Source organism: Carassius gibelio, chromosome B21, assembly GCF_023724105.1.
Source record: "Carassius gibelio isolate Cgi1373 ecotype wild population from Czech Republic chromosome B21, carGib1.2-hapl.c, whole genome shotgun sequence".
NCBI classification, from domain to species: domain Eukaryota; kingdom Metazoa; phylum Chordata; class Actinopteri; order Cypriniformes; family Cyprinidae; genus Carassius; species Carassius gibelio.
In genome coordinates this window covers 15,480,740-15,505,391 of record NC_068416.1, presented here as the reverse complement: position 1 = coordinate 15,505,391, position 24,652 = coordinate 15,480,740, and the positions used below count along the sequence as shown (strand labels likewise).

Here is a 24,652-nt window from a genome sequence, read left to right as displayed (position 1 = left end):
GATTCTTAATGCTGATGCTGATGTCATGGCGCATGGGAAAGAACTACAACTAACAGAAAACACCATTTTTAGGCTCATTGGCACGTAATCCAGCCTGAAAAATATGACGTAATGCAATACGAAGGATGATAGAGAAATTGTTCATTGTCGGTGCCCTGGACTGCTCCTTAAATATCGCGAAGTAATTTATGCACCTTTTCTGAAATCCTTGACCACCTCAACTCGTGTGGTAACTATTTTTACAAAAATAAATATAATTAGATTTTGTTTGATTTAAAATGTAAAAAAAAAAAAAAAATCCTAATTTAATTAAATTAAAAATGGCAGATTTCATGACAATTTATTTTGTATTCACTTTCTATTTTATTAAATTTTAGACGTTAAATTTATAACTGAAAATCATTTTCATAATGCAGTGTAAACGTATTGCATTGCAGTTATTATTACTGACATTAGTTTTAATAGCAGTTGTGATTGTGAAGTGCTATGAGAAATAGCAATCACTATGATCATAAACATAATAATTGTGCACAGTATTTTCTTCTGGACTGGATCAGAGAACAGGCATACAAAAAGAGAGAGAGAGAGACTAGACATGTTTCTCCTCAACTGCTTTAATAGATGATTATTACTCATTAACAGAAGTTACTTTTCAGGGCAGGATCACTGGTATATGGTAAAATAAAATCAAGAATAAATAATATCAACGAAGCACCTTATCGATAAAAGGGTGTGAATCTAAGTGGCCTACATTCAGTAAAAACTTCTTTCTTAATATATATATTTTTTTTAATCCTTGCAAAAACATTGAGCAGGGAAACCCACTATTGACCTAGTTTGTGCTAATTATTAAAAATTCAACATTCACAGTTCAGTAAAAAGAAAACAAGAATGAAAATTGCCACAGAAAATTACTTTTTTTTCCCTTTTAAGACATATTTAGGGGCTTCAATAGACTAATCAGTGAAATCCCAGAATGCAACACTGTCAATGAACTCTCTGTGAAGCACCATGAATCAAATCACACTCAAGCCACAGTTACGAAAGGTTGCCAAAAAATTTAAACACAAAGGCCAACAAAAAGAAAAACGGTGGAGCTACAGTAAAACACAAATTGCTTTGTAAAATCTGAATCGTAAGAGCAAATCCTCAAAGGCAGGAGTCAGAAATGTGTCTGGATGCTTCGCCACCCTCCAGTGTCACTCACACACCGCACCACAGCGCTCCCTGGAGGACTCCAAGCAAACTACATCAAGCCAACACAGGCAAACAAACTAAACACGGAACTCTGTGAAATTTCAAACACAAAGATGCAACTAGCCATCTCAAAACAGGGAAGGCTGTTAACTGTTGGACGTGAAGGGACAGTAGAAATGGAAACAGTGCTTGGAGAGATATGTGCACGTTTCTCCACAGTGCATCAGAGGGTGAGGGGGAAATCTTCACATTCCGGCAGGACTTGGAGGAGAGAGTGAAGAAGGAAGAGACATTACTTCTTCCAGATGGTGTAAAACACCCAGCTGAGTCGACATGTTAAGGAAAAGTTAATTCATGTGATATGAGGCCATCTATGAGGGTTTCCTTGACAAAATGTCAGTTTGCAACAAATTACATTAAAGCAAGCATTTATAAATTTACGGTTATCTTGAAATATAATTCCCAGCTATGATGGCAAATTTTTGACAGAAAATATCAAACTTATAATTAAAAACAAATCTGAAATAATAGATGTACTTTTAAAAACAAAACTGTTAATCATTATTAACATATAATTTTCATGATAAATGTATTTCACCACGAGAACTGAATTTAAAAAGGATACAGCTCCATATATGAGGGAACACAGACCACCTCTTTGGAAAAATCCACTTTGCACGAAAGTCTCCCCAAAAGCATTTCATATTCACTGAGCGCATCAGTCAGATTCACACAATTACCCTACAGGCAGAAAATAACATATTAGCATATCAAAGGAATGAATAACAGCAAAAAATGAAGGGTAAATTGAACTCACCTGTGTGAAGTACTTTCCACCAGGACGCAGGACTCTAATGGAGAGGTCAAGGATGAGTCTCAGGAATTCCCATGTTGAATCTATAGACAAATCCAGATCAAATTAATCAATGTACTGTAATACTCAGTCAGAAAAGTGTAGATGCATATACTGTACACTAACCTTCCTCAGGTGCCGTGGAAATTGGGACAGCTGTCAAGTCATTTATGACATAATCAAACGTCCTCCCTTGCTCTGCAAACTTTTTTAGTACGGGAACACAGTCTTGAACCAAAACCTAAAACAAAAAAGGGAAAAATGAGAAAACAATTTGAAATGATATTCATTGTGGGAAATATACTTTCATTGTTAGCCATAAAGAGGCTGGCAGTTGACCAGAGTTTGAGTAATTTCCCTCAACTGTCCACATTGCACTTGTTTCAAAAGCAGGAAAGGGGCCTCATTGTAACTTCAAGCATACAAATAGGTTTAGCAACTTTTGAATGGTCCTGAGAGAGAGCCAAAAAAGGACAAACAAATGGAAATGTGTAATACAGTCTAACGGAACACTACCATTAAAGGAGTCAGTAGGAAGACATTAAAACAAGGACTCATTAAAATGATCAAAAGTGACAGTAAAGACATTTTAGAATGTGACAAAACATTTCCATTTCAAATAAATGCTGTTATTTTTAACTTTATCATGATTCACCAGACAATCGTGACAAAAACTGTTTCAAAACTGATATGAATGATTTGACTGAATGATTTCTACAAGACCTGGTGACACTGAAGACTGAAGTAGTGATGCTTAACATTCAGTTTTACCATCACAGGAATAAATTAGATTTGAAAATATATTCTAATAGAAATCAGTTCTTTAAAATTTTGTTGTAATTTTAATAAAATAAATGCAGTCTAAAGGTCCTTCCGGCCTGACATTTTCATATGCGTTTTTTCGTATCGGTCATCCTAAAAAAAATTTATGCAATGAAACCTTGCAACAAGGCAAAATAGAGCCTTGTGAGGATGACTTTGTTGTCCTCTGTCTGGGATGGACCCAATATTTCCTTTTTCTTTTTCTCTTTTAAAGAGGAAATATTGGGTCCATCCTTTGTATTCCACACTTTGTTTGTCATACAGTGCTTTATGCTGCGAGACGAAGTGGATCAACTTGTCACTGGCCATTCTGGATTTTGGCATCCGCTTGTACGGTGGCTCTGAATTATCAAAACACCTCTCAAAATGCTTGTTACGGATGCAAAAAATGCAAAAAATTGAACCCGATCCGAATATTTTTATGACGGACGACAGTTTCTAAGGCAGTGTGTAAACATGATTGACACAACGTATTGTCTTATTTATTTTTTAAAATGCGAACATTTCTGACTCCATGTGCAATGACCTTTAAACCTTAAAAAAAAAAACGCAAACTTCTGAACTGAAGTGATTAAGGGCAAAATAAATAAGAGCTGTAACTGATCAAATTCAGATAATTCAATCCTTACCTCATAACAATCTCCCTTCAAGTTATCTAAAACATTCCCGCATGTCTTCCTCATGTGTTTCCGACATCCATCAATGACCAGCTCGTCAATGTACAAATATTCAATTAAGGAAAGTAAAAACTAGTCAGACAGTTAGAAATTACGGTGTTGTTTTTTATTTAACTGTTAAGCATAAAGGATATCTCAACCATGGTGATCATCTTTGGTTTGAGCTTCACCGCCTCGTGGAGAATTCCACCATCTCCTCCTCCAAGAATCAGTACCTCCTTTCCAGCATAGTGCTCTTTGCCGCTGCCCATAATGGCCTGAGTGTAGGGCAGATCACTTTCTGCCAGATCTGACATTCAGTGTCACTAAATTACCACATGTTCACACGTCACAATGACCATAAACCTAGTAAATAAACAAGCCCTAACCCTTTTTTACTTACTGACATCCCCGTTAAGGATGAGTATATTGCCAAACTGCCGCGAGTGCAAGATTTTGATGTTCTGGTAGGCGGAGTCCTTCTCGTACACAACTTCATCAATATCATATTCCATCAGCCTGCCGTCAGCCGTGGGCCAGTAGCGGTCCACATCACTGCCTCGAATCAGCACAGGGAGTCTGACAGGAAACATGCAGTTAACAGATCTAAATAATTTCCCACAGGGTGCATGCTTCAAATGCTAAACAATGAGGATGTTTTATTTATGGAAACTGATTCAGAATGAAAATACCTCTTGATCCTTTGGATATTTCCATCTAGGAGAGCTTTTAATTTCTTCTCCAGTGCATTCAGTAGCTACAAAGAAAACAATGTCTTAGTAATGAGCTTCTAACTTAAGAGAAACAGAAAGTAAACACATTCTCGAATGGTTGAAGCACTCATGCCTTGTGGTTGATCTGAGGTCAGAATAAAGTACATGCTGTTATTTTTTACTTTCTATTCATCAAAAAAAAACATTAATCAAATTTAAACAATAAAAATGATTATTGAGCAGCAACTCAGCGTATCAGAATGATTCCTGAAGGTTCTTGTGACACTGAAAACAAGTAATGGCACTGAAAATGCTGAAGGCAGAATTAATCAAAATATTGCTGCTTTTGCTGTATCTCTGAGTATGTCATAGTGAGCGTAAGAGACTTCTTTCCAAAACATTAAAAAAAATTCCACCACAAATTTTTTGAAGGATAGTATATAAACCTTAGGGCTGCACGATAAATTGCATGCGATATTTAATGCGCATCTTGTCAGAAAAGCCGGTTCTGTAATCAGCGGTAAATCTCTACAACAACGGCTCTGTGTAGTTGATGCTGTTCCATGTGAAATCACGCACGTGTAGAGATTTACCGCTGATTACAGAACCGGCTTTTCTGACAAGATGCGCATTAAATATCATGACATTTGCCATTTATTGTGAAATTTGCTAAAGAATCAATTGTATGGTTTTATTTGTATTTTTAAAGGGACAGTTCACTCAAAACTAAAAACTTTGTCATTAATAACAAACCATCATGTTGTTTCAAACCCGTAAGACCTTCGTTCATCTTCGGAACACAAATTAAGATGTTTTTGATAAAATCTGAGAGCTTTCTGAACCCTTCATAGACAGCAATGCAACTGACACATTCAAGGCCCAGAAAAGTAGTATGGACTTCATTAAAATAGTCCATGTGACATCAGTGGTTCAACCTTAATTTTATGAAGCTACGAGAACACTTTCTGTGAGCTAAGTAAACAGAAACTACGACTTTCAAACAATTTCTTCTCTTCCGTGTTACCGTCCGCCGCCATTCATGAGACTTCATCAAAAATATCTTAATTTGTGTTCTAGAAGATGAACAAAGGTCTTACAAGTTTGGGAACAACATGAGAGTAATTAATAACAGAATTTTCAGTTTTGGGTGAACTATCCCTTTTAGATTAACATTATGTTATCATGCATCCCTAGTATCAGTATCAGTATTGTGAACTCACATTGTCTACTTGCGCTACATCATCCCCTTCAAGACACTGCAGGTCAAAGGTCACCAGACCATGGGAGTGCATTCGTAAGATGGCAAACCTGATCACAAGGAAAATATCAGAAGCACAATTAAAACCTTAAAAATGCAGTCAAAAACCAAAAAGTGATATGCGGCGCTCAGGCCAGATTCATCCCAGCTTAAGCCTACACAAAGCCCCAACAGCTGTGTTTACAGCGAGCCACACACAAAACAGGAAGTGAGTGCCAAAGCCTTTAGATCAGATGCACAAAGCCACTAAAATGACCCTGCGCTCTTCTAAATGCTTTCCTTTGTTGCACAGGGGATGCACTTAACTGGCCAATCAGTGGTCATCCTAAAGAGTGTCTGAATACAGGAGCACACCTGGTGTTTTCAGTGGGGCGTTTGTGTGGTCAGGCATCATTATTGTCAGTTAGATTTAACATTATGCTTAGCTGTTACAGAGCAAAAATGAAAAAGCTCCATGGAATGGCCAGATGGAAAGGAAACTGGTGGCTTTTTTTCTAGCTTACGAGTGGATAATCGATATAATGAGAGGGCAAACATTCAAATTCAGATCCCTCCCCCTTTCAGCTAAACAAAACTTCTTGAAGAGATTTTGCATACTGTGGCATGCTGCGAAAGAGGCAAAAGTGCTCACCTGCCATTCTTGCCGACAAAGGTTGCCAGATATCCGAGTCCCTCCGAGTCATGGACGTTCTCTGTCATTTCCTGCTCTTGAAATATAGACTGCAGGCCACGCACAGTCGCAGAGACATCAGCTAAACAGAGAGAAATACCAGACAGATTCATTTATCCTCTAAGCTTTTCATTAAAGGCAACCGACCCTAAAACCAATCATAATGCATGCGACTCAGCCCATTTGCATATATAATTATGTTTCTTAAACCACTTAAAGTGGTAGTTCAGCCCATGAACTAAAACTTTTATTTTATTTTTACATATATTATACATCTTCATGGTGTTACAACCCATTTTTTGAGTGAAGCATAAAATAATGTATTTTAAGAAATGTTTTTTTTTTACATGCAATAGAAGTCAATGTTTTTGTCACCAACATTCTTCAAAATATGTAAGAAAGAAAGGCATGACGTAAAACCATACATCATTTTTCGCTGAAAAAGAATGGTGACAAACTATCATTCTTCCCAACATCTCAGAGGAAACATCTCAGATCAGTTTAGTATTTTCATTTTTTTTATTAAAATAACTGAAATAACATAACAATTATAATAAATTCTAAAATGTTCCATTTAAAACTCACAAATCACAAATAAGTTTTGTACGTTAAATATAATAATTAATATAATTGTGGAATTCAAATTGCTCTTGAATAAAAGGGTATCTTGCAAAACAATCCGCTTTAACCTAGTTACGCACATCTACCCAAACAAGTCGATCCATATTGATTCCTATCAATCCTACTGTATAAAGCAGGGTGGAATTGTAACATACAGATATGCAGCAGTAAATGTATCTACTATAAATCCAAAAACATAGCACATGATAGTCTGCAGCTGTCGCAATGCTCATAAAAGAGATAAGGCATGTTTGTGTGTAATATCAAAGTATGATCACTCATCTTATCGGCTTGCGTTATTATTAGCCAGTGAAATAGAGGCACGACTGTCATAGGAGGTGAGAGACATTCACAGAAAAACACTCATTAAAAATGTGTCATGTAAACACAGTAGTAAGTTGGCAGCTAACGGAGTTACGGACTGTGCATTCGCAACAATAGGTAATATAATATGTAACAGTTTATAGGAAATATTTATGTTAGTTCGTCTGCGACAGCATGCATATGTATGTTCATATGAGCTTCATTCAAATGCAAGAAACAGCCGACATTAGCCTCCGCTAACAGCGCTATGCTACCCCCTGCCTAGAAGGTCATTTATCAGAGCAAACATCAGGAGGACGTGCACAACAAAAGAAGCCATATGCTCGATTGCAATTACACATGCATCCCGTGGCCGTCTCGGTAACGCAGCAGTGGGACTGCAGCCTCGCCGCTATTAGAGAGACAAAAAATCGCTTACAGAGCAGTTGCGAGGAGGCCCGCACGTCTGCAGTGCAACACGAGCCATCCTCTTCACTCGCCCCCTTCATTCATTTCATTCACATTTACCTGGCGCACGGAGCTTGAAGTCAAGGGTGTAATGTAGCACTGCCATGATGGCGTAAAGCCGTCTGCCATGCCTGGATGAGGCAGCCGGTAGTGAATCGGTGGAGAGTCTGTGGTGACAGAGGGAGAGAGCAGTCACGCCGGAGGCAGGGAGGGAGGTGTGTGCTGTGTATACGCTCTCTGTCTCTGGCACAGACTCACTCGAGGCGAGCTCGGAAGTGGGAGGTAACCCTGACCGAGTTAGTGCTGGGGGGTTGATTCATTTTTTTTATCCTTTCTTAACGAAGATTCGTTCACCAATACTTGATAATTTAATGATAATTTCAATTTTGGAACTCATTCAGTGGGCCTTTCAGCATGATATATCGTTATAGGTGGCGGCAAAAGTGAATGAGTCATGGAGGTTTAAATGAGTCATTTTTATCCGAAACCAGTATAATCTCTCATCTTTATAGACAAATAGATATTATTTCATTGATTTTGTCATCTGTTGGGACTTAAAAAACTGAAAAACAATAGTAACGCCCTTAATGTCATTTTAATTGTGTTTAGCCTATTATGTGGGATTAATACTCTTTCTGCCACTATTTGTGAATGAGATCGATTCACTAAGCGAATCAGTTCAGTTATTCAGACTAAAAGGTCCTATCCTCTCAAAATTATTGAGAACCAGGGCCGTGAACAGATATTTTGAAGGGCAGTTGTTCAAACCACTGGTTCATTTTACACCCAGATGGTGCATCTTACCCGCTGACTCGACCCAGGGATTGTTGGGATTGGTGAGAACATTTTGTGTTTTGTTTTTGTACTATTTAATACAGCTTTGCTGCAAATACGTAGACAAAAAAACTGAAGGGTAAAGCTACAATAACTCATTTGAATGTGGCCTTGTAAGGGACGAACATATGATTCCGTGCACAGAAGTGAACAACGATTCGTTCAATAACATCGATTCGTGGGTAGAGTGGCCCTGAAGCGCCCAAGCCCGGTTTCACACATGTAGGGCGTTTGCGTATACCCCTTACGAAATTAACCATGGTTTTAGTACAAATAAACCCGTTAAAAAACATGGTTACTTAAGTTAAACTATGGTAACCACAAATTATCCATGGTTTCCCTACAATAATAATAGTTTAAACATTGGATTCGTAGTAAAACTGTAGTTAATCAATATGCCAATAAAACATGGTTACTACACATTTACTATAATAACATCATGGCTAAATTTCATACTGCTGCAATCCAGTCACCATTAATATGTATCAGCCTATTGTCCAGGGTGCAACATTGGGTTATTTTGAAACCACTACAATTATGACTACACTTATTGTGGCAGTTTCAGATGGTAATAATTCCATAATATTTTAAAGTACCACAGTGTACCAGAGTACATGGTTTAATGTTCTCCAAAAAATTTCAAACATCATGGTACACGTCCAAAAACCATGGTAATTGTGATTGAGAACTCAATACTTTGATCAGTTCTGATTTTCAGTTTGTGTCATCCAAGGGAAAACAGTACTCAGATTGTAATGTAAACCTCTCACCACACTCTCCACAAGAGTACCCTCATTCAAGACCTTATAATTTCCCTCATAATGCTGGCCTTAATCCAAGCATTTTAATTGCCAACTGAACTAGAATGAGTTGCACGTTTATGGAAATAAAAAGCCTAGAATAGGCAGTGCCTGGGATCTAACCAGAGAATAAATCTAGGTTACTGTAAGTACAGCCCAGCTGTCATCATCAGTAGGCCTGATGGACCAACCCTCCAAGAAATAAAGAAAAAACATTTCACACACTGTGTACCAAACAAGTCAAACTGGTACTTAATATAATGTCAAAACATCAAACAATTTATTGATAAAATTACTTTTTGGAGATACTAGAACACGGGTGTTTTCACACGAAAGTTTCATTTTGTTCAAAATCTTTCAGGAACACATGAAAAGGAATTTATGCTTGCATTTATCTTCAGGTAACACATAGTTGAGCATACAAAACAATGTACAAACATCTCAATAAATATCATGCTTACAAAAATAGACAGTGTTAAACTAATTAATCGTTTTAGTTCAACATTATTGCAAGAGCCTTGCTGCTAGGGTGCAAACGGTCAGAATATTACAACATACATTGTATACAACAAACCTAGGCTTTCAACACTCAACCGAACACAGACACGCAATCATTGCATCCTGTCAGTCCTGCTCTCACACTCATAGTTACATTTACCATCGAAAAATGTTAGTTTCAGTGAAGCTGGAATTAACACTCTCAGTTAAGACACATCACAGACAGAAAATCTATTGACTAGACAATGGCCATGCAAATCAGATTTAGAACAAAATAATTTCTATTTCAGTAGTTTAATTCTTTTATCCCTGTGTTTTTTTTTCTCTTTCAGTCATGAGAGACTATTGTAGGGTAGAGTTCATTGGAAGTGCAGTTATTTGGTCTCAGATGGAGGCCAGAGTCATTATTACGAACACAAATAATTCAAGAGAAAAGAACATTACGTACAAAATAATGCCAATATTAGCATGTGCAGTAACATAAAGCAAAGAAAGTGAGCGCAACGAGAGGAAATTCATGAATGCTGCAACAGAGTAAAAGAGTGAGAAATATTCCTTAGGAAAGACGTAGATGTTTGATAAAAGTGACTAGATGAACCCTCCAGGGAAAGAGAGCGGAGCTGTTTTAGCAGATATGGCTGAAATGACTGGTGCTGTGCCCTGCTGTGTTCTCTGTATCTCTGGCTACACATCCCGATGGATGATCTTAGTCTCTGCCTCTTGAAGAGGGATGTCCTGTCAAAACAAGACACCATGATTAATGATGTGTATTCAATTATGCACCACACGTCTGTGATCATATAAGACATAAAACAAAGACATTTTTTCAAAGCTGAAACACAGACAGGCTAGTTTTTTTTGAAGTGCAAGATGTGTCCAAATATGCCTCTGGTAAACATAAAAAGAAATATAGTGCATTTAAAGCTGCCAAGCAGAAGCTTAATGACATCTTTCAAAAAAAAAAAAAAAAATTAGCATATTTGATTATAAAGTTTAAAAAAAAAAAAAAAGTTTTTTGATGAATTAAATTTCACCCTCTGAAGTTCACTTGCTTTAAACTGAATATTATGTCACTCTAATGTATATGCCACTCTGAAAATCAAAAAGGCATCCTTTCTCTGTGGAAGATAAAAGTTTTTTTTTTTCATTTAGCTAAATTGCATTATAATGTCTGGATGTCAGGATGTAAAAAAACTGGGAACACTTCACGAAATGGTTGAATTTGTTTAGTTAAATTTAAACATTAGTTAATGCATTAGATATCATGAGCTAAGAATAAACAACATTTTAACAGCATTTATTAAAGGGGTCATATGATGTGATTGCAAGTTTCCTCTTTGGAGTGTTACAAGCTCTTGGTGCATAAAGAAGATATGTAAGATCTGTAAGTTGCAAAGACTAAAGTCTCAAATCCAGAGATATTCTTTATAAAAGTTAAGACTCGTCCACATCCCCCTAAAACGCCTCGTTTAAACACACCCCCACATGTGTACATCCCTGTGTGGGAAGATTTGCATAACACCTCCCATATGTTCACACAAAGAAAGAAGGCTGATTCTTGCTGTTGTCGCTGGCGCAAAGCTGTGGAGACACTGTTTCGTTGTGAAAGTTAAAATACTTTGTTTGGCCTTCATAAAGAGGACACAACTAGAAATCAGTGGTTAAGTTGTATGTACAACACTGTTCCAGAACAGTTCTGGTTCGTTTCTCTGATCACAAATGCAGACATGGTTTAATGTATAACACAGTATTTATAATCATTATAAAGTCATTATAATCAGTAATTATGTCCCCACTGGATGCAACAAATGCTTGTTTGTAATGGGTTTTATTGTTTTTGTCTTGTGGCGCAGGTGTTCTGACCGGGACATGCATCACAGTATGGCAAGGGGTGTAACATTTCCATCACACGCTTGAGGCATTCGGCCAATCACAAAGAACTGGATAGCGGGCCAATCAGAGCACACCTTGCTTTTCAGAACGATGAGCTTTGTAAAAAAACAACACATTTCAGAAAGACGGGGCATAGAGAGTAAACAATAATGTACAGTATGTGGAAAATAATGTTTTTTTTTATTTTTTTTACCTTAAACCACATAAACACATTTCATTACACTAAATAATGTTCTTTTAGCAACATCATATGACCCCTTTAATCTATGTTATGGGAAGTTTTTGAAATATACTGTATTATAAATTCTTGATTAACTTCATACATTAGTAAATCTTAAAAAAAAGTTAAGATAGTGATAGGTACAGTTTTTTGTTTAGCAAGGATGGATTCATTACATTAATCAAAAGTGACAGTAAAGAAAAGATTTCTACTTAAAATGTTGATTTAAACTTTGTCCATAAAATCATGAAAAAAAATATGATTTGAGCACCAAACCAGCATATGAGAATGATTTCTGAATGATCATATATGACACCGAAGACTGGAGTAATGGCTGCTGAAAATTCAGCTTTCAATCACAGGAATAAGTGACATTTTAATGAATATATTAAAATAGAAAACAGTTATTTTAAAATGAAATAATATTTCACATTATTACTGTATTTTCGAACAAATAAATGCAGCCTTGGTGAGCAAAAGGGACGTCTTAAAAATAATAATAATGTAATGTGTATAAATATTAGGTTAAGATTTTGGGAAAGATTTAAAAACACAATCACTAAACTAACTACATCTTACAAATATGCTATGACCTTTCTTTTTTTTCTTTTTTTTTTGTGGTCAGGTTGCTTGAAGAAAGCGGTAAACCAGGACGTGAACAGATGAAAGCTGTACCTTGAATGAGTTCTGAAGGATCCGCAGGCGGTGCAGCTTTTCATTGAGTAACGGATCATTGCAGCGGCGCACAAATGATCTCTTGTACTCTAATCGTGAAGAGGACCTGTGCTCATTGACAGGCGACAGACTAGTCCTCTCCAGAACCCTGTACAAATCCCCCAAAGAGTCGGCCTGGTGCCTGCGCTCTCGATCTGGACCTACAGAGGGCGGTGAAGAGCTACTTACAATCCAATACACCAAAAAGATTACATACAACATACATTTGAAACTAATGGTTGTGTAATGGTATCAAATATTGTTATATAAATAATTATCATAAAGCATGTATATACATTAATATGGTACATGTTATCAAAGGCTAGGTTTAAAATAAATTTATGTATGTATACATACATTTATATATATATATATATTTAAATATATATATATATATATATATATATATATATATATATATATATATATATACACACATACAACAGGGATTCTCAGCTCTGTCTTTTCTTCAAAGGTTTAAAACCCTTGCTATAGTATAACACAACAGAGTAAGTGCTTATTGTAATGATCACATTAGCTGTTCTCATTAGGGAATTACACGTTAGAATGACTATAAGGGGATCCTAGGTTGGAAGAAAGAGAGAGAACGGCCCTAAAGCCACATTCCTCCGTTTCATCCTGAGACGACATTAACACGGACTGAAGGGACTCCTCCTCGTGTGCTTTGAGGCACAGTTTAGTTCTGAGGAACAGGGAATGTGTGGAACAGAAAGGAGGGATGAAAAAGGATAGACAGGGATGAGAGCTGTCAGGCTGGATTAGAAGGACTGCACCTAATATGAGGCTATTGGAGGTCTTAAGGGAGATGGGTATTCAGCTGAGATTTGCAGCTACAGTGCGTCTGAATCAAGCAGCAATATGTTCATCATTACTGGCTTCAATACAAATAACTGAAACGCTGAAGCAAAATGCAGCATCCTCTCAATGACATTTTGAACAAAAAAAACGAATAAAAATCTATTATGACCATTCTCAAAACAAGAAGTCATTCTAGCGTACACAAAATACAAATCGATCAATATTTCACCAACACTTTTACACTTTTCAACTGATCCAACAAAAGCATTCACAGTTACTTATTTTTTTGGATAAGAAATGTAAAGCTGAACACTTAGATGTTGCTCAAAACAAAGATGAAAAATTTTTCCATACACAAACAAAAACTTGGCATACATATAATGAAAAAAAGAGAAAACAATATATAAAAAATAAAAATGATAATAATAATAATGATAATAATATATTATGGATATATAAACATAAATGAATAACATTAATATTGTTTCTATTTTTATTCCAAGATATTAATACTGAATAAAAATAAGGTTTAAAATAACAGTTAAAATAATCACTATCAGATTAATTAATAATTACAGATTATTGAAAATTATTATTATTATTACTATATTTATAACATTTTATAACATTTTATCAAAATGTATATTGGTTGGTCATTATGAAAAGAATATAAAATTATAAAATGACAAAGATGTTTTTTCGAAGCTGAAACACAGACAAGTTTTTTTTTAATTATTTTTTTAAGTGCAATTGTGTCCAAAAATGCCTCTGGTGAACATATGTATATAGTGTATATAAAAATGCCAAGCAGAAGCTTCATGGCATCTTTAAAAAAATGTTTTGGATCTTTAATTATAAAGTAAAAAAAAAAGTATGTTCTTGATCTGTTTAATTAAAGTTCACCCACTGAAGATCACTTGCTTTAAACTGAATATTATGTCACTCTAATGTACATGCCAGTCTGAAACAAACTCAAAAAAAAAAGAAAAAAAAAAAGAAAATCAAAAACGCAGACAAAAACCTTTTTCTGTCGAAGACAAACATTCCACTCCCCCCTCCACACCCCCGCCCAATTCAACTAAATTGTTATGTCATTATAATGTCTGGATGTTATTTAAAGAATACAAATTTTTTGATTCACTTCAAATGTTGACTACTACTATACATACATATATATATATATATATATATATATATATATATATATATATATATATATATATATATATATATATATATATATATATATATATATATATATATAATTCCACAATACTATTATTGATATTAAATAAACAATATGCATATTTAGTAGTAGTAGTAGTTAAAATAATGATAGTGATAATAATATTCTTCATTAAATATTTATATAATAACTAGAAATAAAACCATCTCTCAATATTGATTAAAAATAATCGAAGTATTGGATACAATTTTAAGAATTGTTATATTATTTACAATAGTTAAGGTTATAATCTGAAAATATTTGTAGTGTTCAAATATTATGAATATTGCATATTTACATAATAACAATAACAATTATTATTATTATTATTATTAAATGTCTTCAAAATGTTTTTGTGGCGAGTGGGGCGGGGCCGAGAGGCGTGGGAACGAGGGGTGGGGCGTAGGTGCAGCTCATCTCCAATCACTACACCTGGCCTCACTCCTCGTTCCCACGCCTCTCGGCCCCGCCCCACTCGCCACAGTTTTGTTTTTTTTTTTGTTTTGTTTTTTTACCACTATCAAAACATGTTTGAAACTGAAGGGATATCTTGACAAGCAGGCAAACCTTTAAACAAATTACTCACATACCTTTGCCTACACATGCTAACTCACCCACTAACTTGCCTCTGCATATGTAGGCACAGTTAGAAGCAACACACACACTTGTCACGAGTTCTCAGTTTCCTGACCTGCTTCTCTGGCATGGGCCCGGCCCAGGTGGTAGCGCTGTGCATCTGCGTGTTCAGCTGCACTGCTGGCAGCCAGGATGGCATGAAGACCACTGTCACGGGGCAAGGTGAAACTGCGGTGCTTGCTTCCTACTCCACCACCTTCGAATCCCTCTCCTCTTCCTAAAGCTGGGATGGGCTTTTGGCTGGACTGGGTGGGTGTAATGGGTGGGACATAGTGTTCTGGTGGCAGCCCGTGCTGGCTGGGGAGCGTCGACTGGCGGCGGAGCTCCACGGGAAGGGCTCGACTGGGATCGATGAACACTGAGTCATCCAATGGAAGAGTCTGCAGGAAATGGAGACCGGAGCTGGTAAGGGGCGTCTCGATAAGGTCCTGCCACGAACGCCGCTGGCTGGAAGACTTTCTGCCAGGGGAGGTTGCACTGCTCACACTGCCCCCCTGTGTTTCGGAGAGCGGGGAGCGAGACTGGATGGTCTCCGTGGAGGGTGGGCGCATGTGTTGGGACTCCTGGAATGGACTTGCCTGTAATTAACATCATGCAAGGTCCTTTTAGTCGGTATATTTACAACTTGGAGGTTGGTGCAACAAGAAGCATAAATCCAGAACGAAGGACATCTATAACAAGAGGGGTATTTATATCCCTGTTTTCAATTTTCTCTGCTGTCTTCTTTTACAGGCTCACCGTTGTCACCCTTAGTTATGCTCTGCCTGGATGGAACGATCTGAGACAGCAAAACATTACGCACACACAACTCTTTCTCTTGGTATTATGGGACTGATTTAAGTCTCCTTCATTAAGGATGGAACCAGAGGACCTCTTTAAAAAAAGTGCCTTTTGACTATGAATTTACAGCAGCCACAATCATCCCCTGGGTGATTAATGTGTCTCCATTCTCTCCACCCCTTCACACCTCATTCTTCATCCTGTTCTCCCTCCCTCTCTGCCCTTCTCTTGTCTTTCTGCATTGTTTCACCTCATTTGTTTCCTTCAGCTTTAGTTTTATTTATACAGAATGCACTACTGTTCAAAAATTTGGGGTCAGTAATTTTACACGAGTAACACTTAATGCAATTACATGTCAGCAAGAATTCACACAGTGTGAACACAGGAACCCAAACAAACAAAAGAAAGAAAGAAGAGACTCACCGAGGTGGAGTGAGGGTAAGTGTCATATGGAGGTGGAGGGCTATCCTGTTTGGGTGTTGAGGACATGTGATCAGCGTCCTCATGGTCACTCTCGCTCCAGTAGTCTGAGAAAACGACAGCAAATATCCATTAAACAAAACGAGGAGTCCAAGAATAATGAATTTGAAGGCTGTGGAAAGCAGCAGCTTTCTTTATTTAAAAGATGCTTGTGTTTGTATCATTTTAGGATTTATTCATCAAATGATAGGGAAGTATAAATTATACTGACAGAATAACAAAAATGACTTCCTCTATACTCAAACACCACATTCATGCATCCAACATGTAGTACATCAAATGCATATATTTGGTGGAGTTGCAGACCAGACCCCACAAAGTCAGAGTGGGAGAATAATTGATCCGACAGGCTTAGCGGAGCATGAAGGCATCTTCTCACCATGATCCTGTCGAATCCTCTTCTGCTCCGAGTGAGCTGTTGCTGCCATGTTCAGTCGACTGAGCCACCTGCGAGCAAACATAAAAAAAAAAACTAAAGTTACCTGGGGAGTTCTTCACACTTCTGAAATGCCGAGCTGAAAGAGTCTTTCGGGAGGTCGCTAAAATTAGTACGCTTTGATCAGCTCATGGAACATTAAATGAGATTGAGGAGCCTGACTAGAGCATTCATGAGGAATTGACAATGTTTCAGATTACATTAGAAGTCTCTTATGTTTCTAGAGGCATTTAGGAATATTTCTTTACATCTTACCTATTCATATCATCCATGTTGTCCGCAGCAAAATAGAAGCTTTTGATTTTAGGATGGCAAGCCTTAAAAGCACTGAAAACAGGCAAGAGATACAAGGTCATTATTGTATGTAAAGCTGTATTAATTTTAATTTTTATGAAAGCTGTTTCATTTCTAGTTTATTCTACTACTCACAACTTTTTGCGACATTCATTGGCCTGATCGATGTTAAATTCAGGCAGGCTGACAAAACCCTCTGCTTTCTCGTCCTGAGAAAGGACAGAGATGAAAAACTGAGATATACTGATGAAGCAGGGAGTTTATGTAGGCAGCCTAATGGGCCATTTTGAGCTAAGGCATTTCATCATGCAGATGAATGACCTCGTGACCTCACCTCTTCATTGGTGTACCAATATAGGCAGGCATCTTTCAGCACAACCCAGTACTTCTTCCATTTCTGAGAGAAGTAACTCTTTGCATCCTTCTTCTTCCAAAGCCAGCCCTCACAATCACCCTGACCCAAGTCCCTGCAGGAGATCCGCCGCTTACTAATGGAGGGCAGGGATCCAGCTGAGAAGGACAAAGAAAGAGAGAGAGAGAGAGAGAGAGCAGAGACATCAGCGTGGGCAATATAAATAGAAAGACTGGCAGGAATATTATCAAAACATTGGCTTTTTGATGTACTGCCATATAATGGCAGAGAAATGTCTTGACATAACAATTATTCAGAGTGAGAATGTGTGATTGGATTTGTGTAGGAAGCAAAAAAATAAAATCCTTTCTCAATCAGTATTTTGAGGAAAGCAAAAAAAAGAAAAATTCTTAAAATTATCTTTAGCTGAATAATTTTACTTTAAATTGCTTCAAAATTATTTTTTTTACATAATATACTATTATATTACATTGATAAAATTGTAATAACAAACCATTTTATTATATATGAATATATAGTATATATATGAATTACAGTGATCATAAGTGATAGTAAAGAAATGTTAAAAGTTACAAAAGATGGCCTTTTTGCCCATTTTCGATTATCTGTGAGTGACGCGCTCCGACTACTTTTGGCTTCAATAATACAGTCTATGGTTGTGTAAAGCAAAAAGGAAAATGGGCATAGTTCATAGGACAGACTAGATGGAGGGAGGAGCCAGGGAGGAGCCTGGAGAAGAAGGAGATCCAGAGGCCATCCAGGATATTGGCCCATGCCGGAGCTGATGGTGGGAGGAGCCATGGTTGAGATAGGGCCAACAACACCAGGGAGCAGAGCAGCCACAAAGTCAGGGTGACACTGAGGACCTGGAGGGCCAAGGCGGAGCAGAAGGCTCAGGTGACCGAGGTGGCGGCGGGGCTCCGGGAGACCGTGGCAGAACAGGAGCAACTGAGGATGGAGGTGGAGCTGGAGGAAAGGAGGAGCCTGACAGAGCCAAAGGGACGGAGTGACGAGGCGAAACCAAAGGAGTGGAGTCGGATGGCGAATGGTCAATGACTGACCAAGGCAGGTCTGAAGGGACGAGGGAGCCCGGTGGAGCTGGTGGGATGATGGGCCATGGTGTAGACGGGGGAGCTAGAAGCCAAGGCGGAGCCGATGGGTTGAAGGACAGAGGTGGAGTCCAGGACTCTAAGGCAGGAAGCGGAGACAGGGGATCCTCACACCAAGGCGGCGCTAGAGACTGGAAGTCCCGAGGTGGATCAGAGCACCCAGAAGGTGCTGACTGAGGGTAAGCTGAGGGACTGACAGGCACCAGTGGAGATGGAGCTGAGGAACTGGCTGGTTTAAGAGGAGGTGAGAGAGGGTGGCTGGGAGGGAACACAGGAGGACTTGAGCTGGGCAGAACCAGCGGAGACACAGGAGATTCAGGGGCACAGGGTAAGACCTCTCCAAACCAGTCTATTAAATCCTTCTTGAAAAGGTCCATACATTCCTCATGGTATTTCCCAGAAACTATGTCTGCAAATGCTAGCAGAATTTATCATTTGACATCTTACCTCTTAACTTCACTTTCTTTGACCGGGAAAGCATGGATGATCGATCAAATGTCTGAAAGAAAGTAAATAAATACAAATAGATAGTAAATGAAATAATTTCATACTGCAACTCTTAATCATAAATGACTTACATTAATACAGTATTTACACAGTTACAGATTAATACAGTAATTTATACATTGTCTTCAGTACACTCACGAGATAGACAGATGAGGTTTCAGATAGGGGTGTGGCCAGCGAGTCCTGCTGCAGCATGTCCATCTGAAGGGTGGGGACTAGGGTGTAGTGGGCGGGGCTACCACCTTTCTCACTCTTCCTTCTACTACGCCGACTGCTGCGACGTCCAGTGTGGTACTCCTCTGTTCCTGCCTTGTCCTCACTTACATATCGCAGCAGGGAGTTTTCTGTTAATAAACATGTGGCATTACTACAGTATGCTGATTTTAAAATGGGACAAAGCACATTTTCAATGTACTGTCTGTTTTTCAAATTTAATAAAGCAGTTTTGAATCTTCCTTTTAAATAATGTAATGGTTAGAGCTGAAATCGAATTATTCAGGGATCTCATGATCAAAGAATATGGCTGTAATATGCTGTGTTGCACATGTACAAATTTGATATAAATTTTGCCAGCGTGACTAAAGAAAGCATTCTCTCTGCTCCCACTCCTTTAGCAACAGAGCCTGGCCTCAACCAATGAGAAGTCAGCATCTTGGCAAGACCTCTATGTTGGAGTTACCATGGCAATGCAAAACCAAAAAATCCCAAAATCTCAAACAGAGCCAGGGAGATACTGGCAGACTGATCCCAGCACAAATTAGGTAAATATAAGGGAGATGGGGACAATCTGAACACAATGTCCAAAGATTAAAAAATGTGCCAACGGAGAGGCCAGGGCAAAAAGTGATTAAATAATTGGTTCTGTGTAACCTGAGGTAAAGATATCAAAACGTCATCCTCCTCAATGCTCATCTACCCACATACAAACACACACATACACACCTCTTCTGATCTCTTTCTTCAGCTTGGCAGGATCTTCATAGTCTCCAACCCAGTTATATTCTACAGGCATAGAAATAGGCCTCAGCCTCCCTAGTACACAAGCACAGAGAAGTCGAAAACATAATAATCCATTATAATAAACCAAAAATAATCCATTACAGGAGTAGAAGATTAAGTGTAGCTCGATTGTTATGTTTACAATGATTTATGGCCAATTTAATGTAATATACATCTGTGTACACAGTATATACAGTGTTGCAGATAAAAACAGCCTGGAAAGACTGAATATCATCATGAATGAAAGCATGTACCATATGTAGGAGTGCTGTCCCTGCGTACAGGTGGAGGGCCCTGATTCTGATCATACTCGTAACAGTACAGGACCGCATCCTCATCCAGCAGCGGGAAACGCCTCCGGCACTCCTGATCCAGGAAGGAGTTGGGCGAATCAGAACCCTTAGTGGCCTGCTGGCAGTTGCTGGTCAGATTTCCTATGTCATCTCTGCGTAATGGTAAGAGAAATCTATTAAAGATGCATCTCAATAAATTAAAACACTTCATAAGACCAATAAAAAAACATTTTTACTGAATTGTTGGCCTTCTGGAAAGTATTTTCATTTACTGTACATGTATTCAATACTTGGTAGGGGCTCCTTTTGGTGTAATTACTGCCTCAATACACCGTGGCATGGAGGTGATCGGCTTGTGGCACTGCTGAGGTGGTATGGAAGCCCAGGTATCTTTGACAGTGGCCTTCGGTTTATCTGTATATTTTAGTCTCTTGTTTCTCATTTTCTGATAGCCCAATAGCTTGACAATAGCTCATAGATTCTCTATGGGGTTCAAGTCTGGTGAGTTTGCTGACCAGTCAAGCACTCCAACACCATGGTCATTTAACCAACTTTTGGTGCTTTTGGCAGTGTGGCAAATTAAATTAGCATCTTCAAAAAGCTGGTCAGCTTAAGAAAGCATGAAGTGCTCCAAGATTTCTTGGTAAACGGGGGCAGTGACTTTGGTTTTCAAAAAACACAGTGGACCAACACCAGCAGATGACATTGCACTCCAAATCATCACAGACTGTGGAAACTTAACACTGGACTTCAAGCAACTTGGGCTATGAGCTTCTCCACCCTTCCTCCAGACTCTAGGACCTTGGTTTTTCCAAATGAAATATAAAACTTACTATCATCTGAAAAGAGGGCTTTGGACCACTGGGCAACAGTCCAGTTCTTCTTCTCCTTCGCCCAGGTAAGACACCTCTGACGTTGTCTGTAGTTCAGCCAATTCCTTGACTCGTCTGTGTGTGGTGGGTCTTGATGCCTTGACCCCAGCCTCGGTCCATTCCTTGTGTAGTTCACTCAAATTCTTGAATCGATTTTGCTTGACAATCCTCATAAGGCTGCGGTTCTCTCGGTTAGTTGTGCATCTTTTTTTTCTCCACACTTTTTCCTTCCACTCAACTTTGTGTTAAAATGCTTGGATACAGCACTCTGTGAACAGCCAGCTTCTTTGGCAATGACTGTTTGTGGCTTACCCTCCTTGTGAAGGGTGTCAATGATTGTGTTATGGACAACTGTCAGATCAGCAGTCTTCCCCATGATTGTGTAGCCTAGTGAACCAAACTGAGAGACCATTTTGAAGGCTCAGGAAAAATTTGCAGGTGTTTTGAGTTGATTATCTGATTGGCCAGTCACTTCTAATTTGTTGAGGTTTTAAATGTGAGCCAAAATCATCCCAATTAAAATAACCAAAGACTTAAACTACTTCAGTCTGTGTGCACTGAATTTATTTAATACACAAGTTTCACAATTTGAGTTCAATTACTGAAATAATTTTTTTTTTTCCATGAAATTCTAATTTATTGAGATGCACCTCTATAATCTTCTATTCCACAATTCTTGAATGTGAAGAAGATCCACCTCCAGATGGTGTCATGATATTTTGCTCTGTATGGCTTCAATTGAAAAAGTCTAGGGTCAGTAAGACATTATATATATATATATATATATATATATATATATATATATATATATATATATATATATATATATATATATATATATATATATTATATAGGCTGAAATAAATTAATTAATAGTGACAGTAAAGGCATTTAAGATGTTACAAAAAATCTACTCTACATAAATTATTTTAATTTGAACTTTTATTTATAAAAGAATCCTGGAACATTTCTTGAGTATCAAATCTGCATTTTAGATTGATTTCTGAAGAATAATGTGACACTGAAAAGTGGATAAATTGCTTCTGAAAATCCAGCTATGGATCACAGGAATGACTTACATTTAAAAATATATTCAAATTAGTGCTGTCACACGATTAATTGTGATTAAGTTTGTGTAATGTGTATATGTATTGTGTAACTCATACAGTACATATTTATATATATATATATATATATATATATATATATATATATATATATATATATATATATATATATATATATATATATATATATACATATATATATATATATATATATATATATATATATATATATATATACATACACAAAAAAAATGTTTGTACTGTCCTTAAAAATTCAATTTGAGGTGTTTCATGCATATTCATACATATACTGTATATAGTGTGCAGTGCATGTGTGGATATAATAATACTGTACCTGGGTGTGTAGGGCTCGTCTGGGGGAGGGGGGATGTAGAGGTCCTGTAATGCGCAGCTGTCCCGTCTGGATGGGGTGCTGAGGGTGCTGGACGGTGTGGCCACACTGCTGCTGGGGCTGGGAGGGATGATGGGCTACAAAACAGGGGTACTGTTAGATTTCACATTTCCATTATGTTTTAGGAAAGTTGTTCAAAATATGCTTTTGTGATTTGACCCAGGCCATTTTCAAAAGTGTACTTGTTGGTCATTTCATAGCAAGTCAATTTCTCCATTTCACACTGATACGTGAAATACATATGGTACATTACAACTACTAAAGAAAATGAATTTAAAAAATAAAAGTCAACAATAATAATATACAGAGCTGTATAGATTACTTACAAATTGTAGTCCATTACTGATTCCAAATTACATGAAAAAAATGTAGTTACATACTCTATAGCATTACACATTTAAGGTAACATCATAAGACTACTTTTTGATTATTTTAAATTACTTTTGATCTAAATTTTACCACAGTGATTTAAATAGGATAATCTTGTACCATATTGTAAAAAAATATATTCCATTCATTGTAATTAACAACATGAAGTACATTAAATATTACATTATGTCAACATTAGATTACATCAAGGTTTGCAAAACTGGGGTTTGTAAAAACACTGCAGGAGCATGTGAGTTAAATGAAAAACTAACAAGTAATTAAATGATAAAAAAATTAAAATGAATCATTTTAAAATAACATCATTCAAAATGAAAGACCTACTAAAAATGAAATATTTTATTTGTCTACCTGCATGTCATATGACCGTTAACTAATATCAGAGAACTGTGGACGTGTAAATGTAATGCTTAATTATTAAAATATTTATTTTAAAATCTCAGGGATACTTTAAGTAAATATATTAGGGAAAATAGGTTCAGATGACAAAAAATTACCTTTAGGAAAGAAATAGTTTGAGACAAAAGCCTTTCAGTGCCATAATAACAGATGGTCAAATAACCAACTGTGTGATAATTCAAATAAAAAGTAATTTATCAGTAGTTGATGCAATGATGAAACACTTCTCAAATTTAAAATTATTTTTGTAAATCAAATGCTATGTAGCCACCTGACTAATGACAGGTCCTTGAGTGAACGTCCACAAAACTGGAAGACTTTTTAAAAGATAAAAAAGAGGAAATAAGGAGGCTCAATAAATTATAAATGTTTAATCGATAAAAAAAAAAAAACTGTAGTCTGATTATGAGTGAAAAATAATGTAAAATAATTACAAGTACTTCATTTTTTAAATCTAATTACATAATCCAGATTACATGTATTCAATTACTAACCAGCTCTGATAATATATAATAATTTCCCTAGAATAATCTGCCCATTGTGTCTGTGGAAGAAGACATGCAATAAAAAAAAAGAAACAAAATAAATAAAAAGGTGTTCAGTCCTGCTGATTCTGTTTCCTCTTGCTTTCATGTAGACACAAAACACTCTGTAACGCGCTTTGGTTCTGCATAAATAAAATGTCTTCTCACTGTCTTTTACTTTGCTGTTGTCATGACAATCAGCCTATCTTGTTCGCTGTCAGCTGTGCAATCGGAACGGCAAAGAGGAAATAAATACGTGCAATTTATACACTGCACAGTCAAGCGTCTAAAATGACATTCCACATTTTCCTCTCCGGGCCACAGTAAAGCTTCCTGATGTGCCGGGGCTTCAGTGGAGCAGGAGAGGAGATTGAGGAAGGAGGGATAAGCACCAGATTAGAGGTAAAAAGATGAAAGAGAAAAAAAGGGAGGTTGGTGGGTGGGGGAAGAGTGGAGCGAAGATTTGCCATGCAATCTAGTTGGCCAAAGCCCTAAGGGAGGGGAAGAGTGTTCTTAATGC

General features: G+C 37.3%; 2 protein-coding genes across 3 annotated transcripts in view; both read right to left on the bottom strand.

The window, feature by feature from the left end:
- Positions 1–594: 594 nt before the first annotated feature.
- On the bottom strand, positions 595–7,811 carry sms (spermine synthase). The gene is made up of 11 exons (XM_052588729.1): positions 7,622–7,811; positions 6,131–6,251; positions 5,462–5,549; positions 4,221–4,285; positions 3,932–4,107; positions 3,684–3,838; positions 3,502–3,591; positions 2,177–2,291; positions 2,015–2,094; positions 1,823–1,938; positions 595–1,520 (listed from the first exon to the last, which is right to left on the bottom strand). Exons 1-11 carry the CDS (start codon positions 7,665–7,667, stop codon positions 1,490–1,492), a joined length of 1,083 nt encoding a protein of 360 aa, XP_052444689.1. The 5' UTR covers positions 7,668–7,811; the 3' UTR covers positions 595–1,489.
- Positions 7,812–9,451: 1,640 nt separating this feature from the next.
- LOC127985365 (connector enhancer of kinase suppressor of ras 2-like) overlaps positions 9,452–24,652 on the bottom strand; it is a 36,789-nt gene continuing 21,588 nt past the window's right edge. For both annotated transcript variants that reach the window (XM_052587353.1, XM_052587354.1), the window contains exons 10-22: positions 22,766–22,899; positions 20,433–20,623; positions 20,122–20,211; positions 19,318–19,523; positions 19,120–19,171; positions 17,525–17,700; positions 17,326–17,399; positions 17,152–17,223; positions 16,840–16,907; positions 16,404–16,507; positions 15,256–15,778; positions 12,482–12,681; positions 9,452–10,428 (exon numbers count right to left, since the gene is read on the bottom strand). In XM_052587353.1, the coding sequence (XP_052443313.1) occupies positions 10,378–10,428; positions 12,482–12,681; positions 15,256–15,778; positions 16,404–16,507; positions 16,840–16,907; positions 17,152–17,223; positions 17,326–17,399; positions 17,525–17,700; positions 19,120–19,171; positions 19,318–19,523; positions 20,122–20,211; positions 20,433–20,623; positions 22,766–22,899 (1,941 nt within the window). In that variant the 3' untranslated portion in view covers positions 9,452–10,377. The remainder of the gene's footprint in view (positions 10,429–12,481; positions 12,682–15,255; positions 15,779–16,403; positions 16,508–16,839; positions 16,908–17,151; positions 17,224–17,325; positions 17,400–17,524; positions 17,701–19,119; positions 19,172–19,317; positions 19,524–20,121; positions 20,212–20,432; positions 20,624–22,765; positions 22,900–24,652) is intronic.

Bases quoted from the DNA above. Each gene is read 5' to 3' on its own strand.
- sms (XM_052588729.1), bottom strand. From the start codon at position 7,667: ATGGCAGTGCTACATTACACCCTTGACTTCAAGCTCCGTGCGCCAG. The intron at 5,550-6,130 runs GTGAGCACTTTT...CCTTGTGATCAG, and splicing joins TTTGTCGGCAAGAATGGCAG to GTTTGCCATCTTACGAATGC. The intron at 3,839-3,931 runs GTAAGTAAAAAA...ACTGAATGTCAG, and splicing joins CATCCTTAACGGGGATGTCA to ATCTGGCAGAAAGTGATCTG.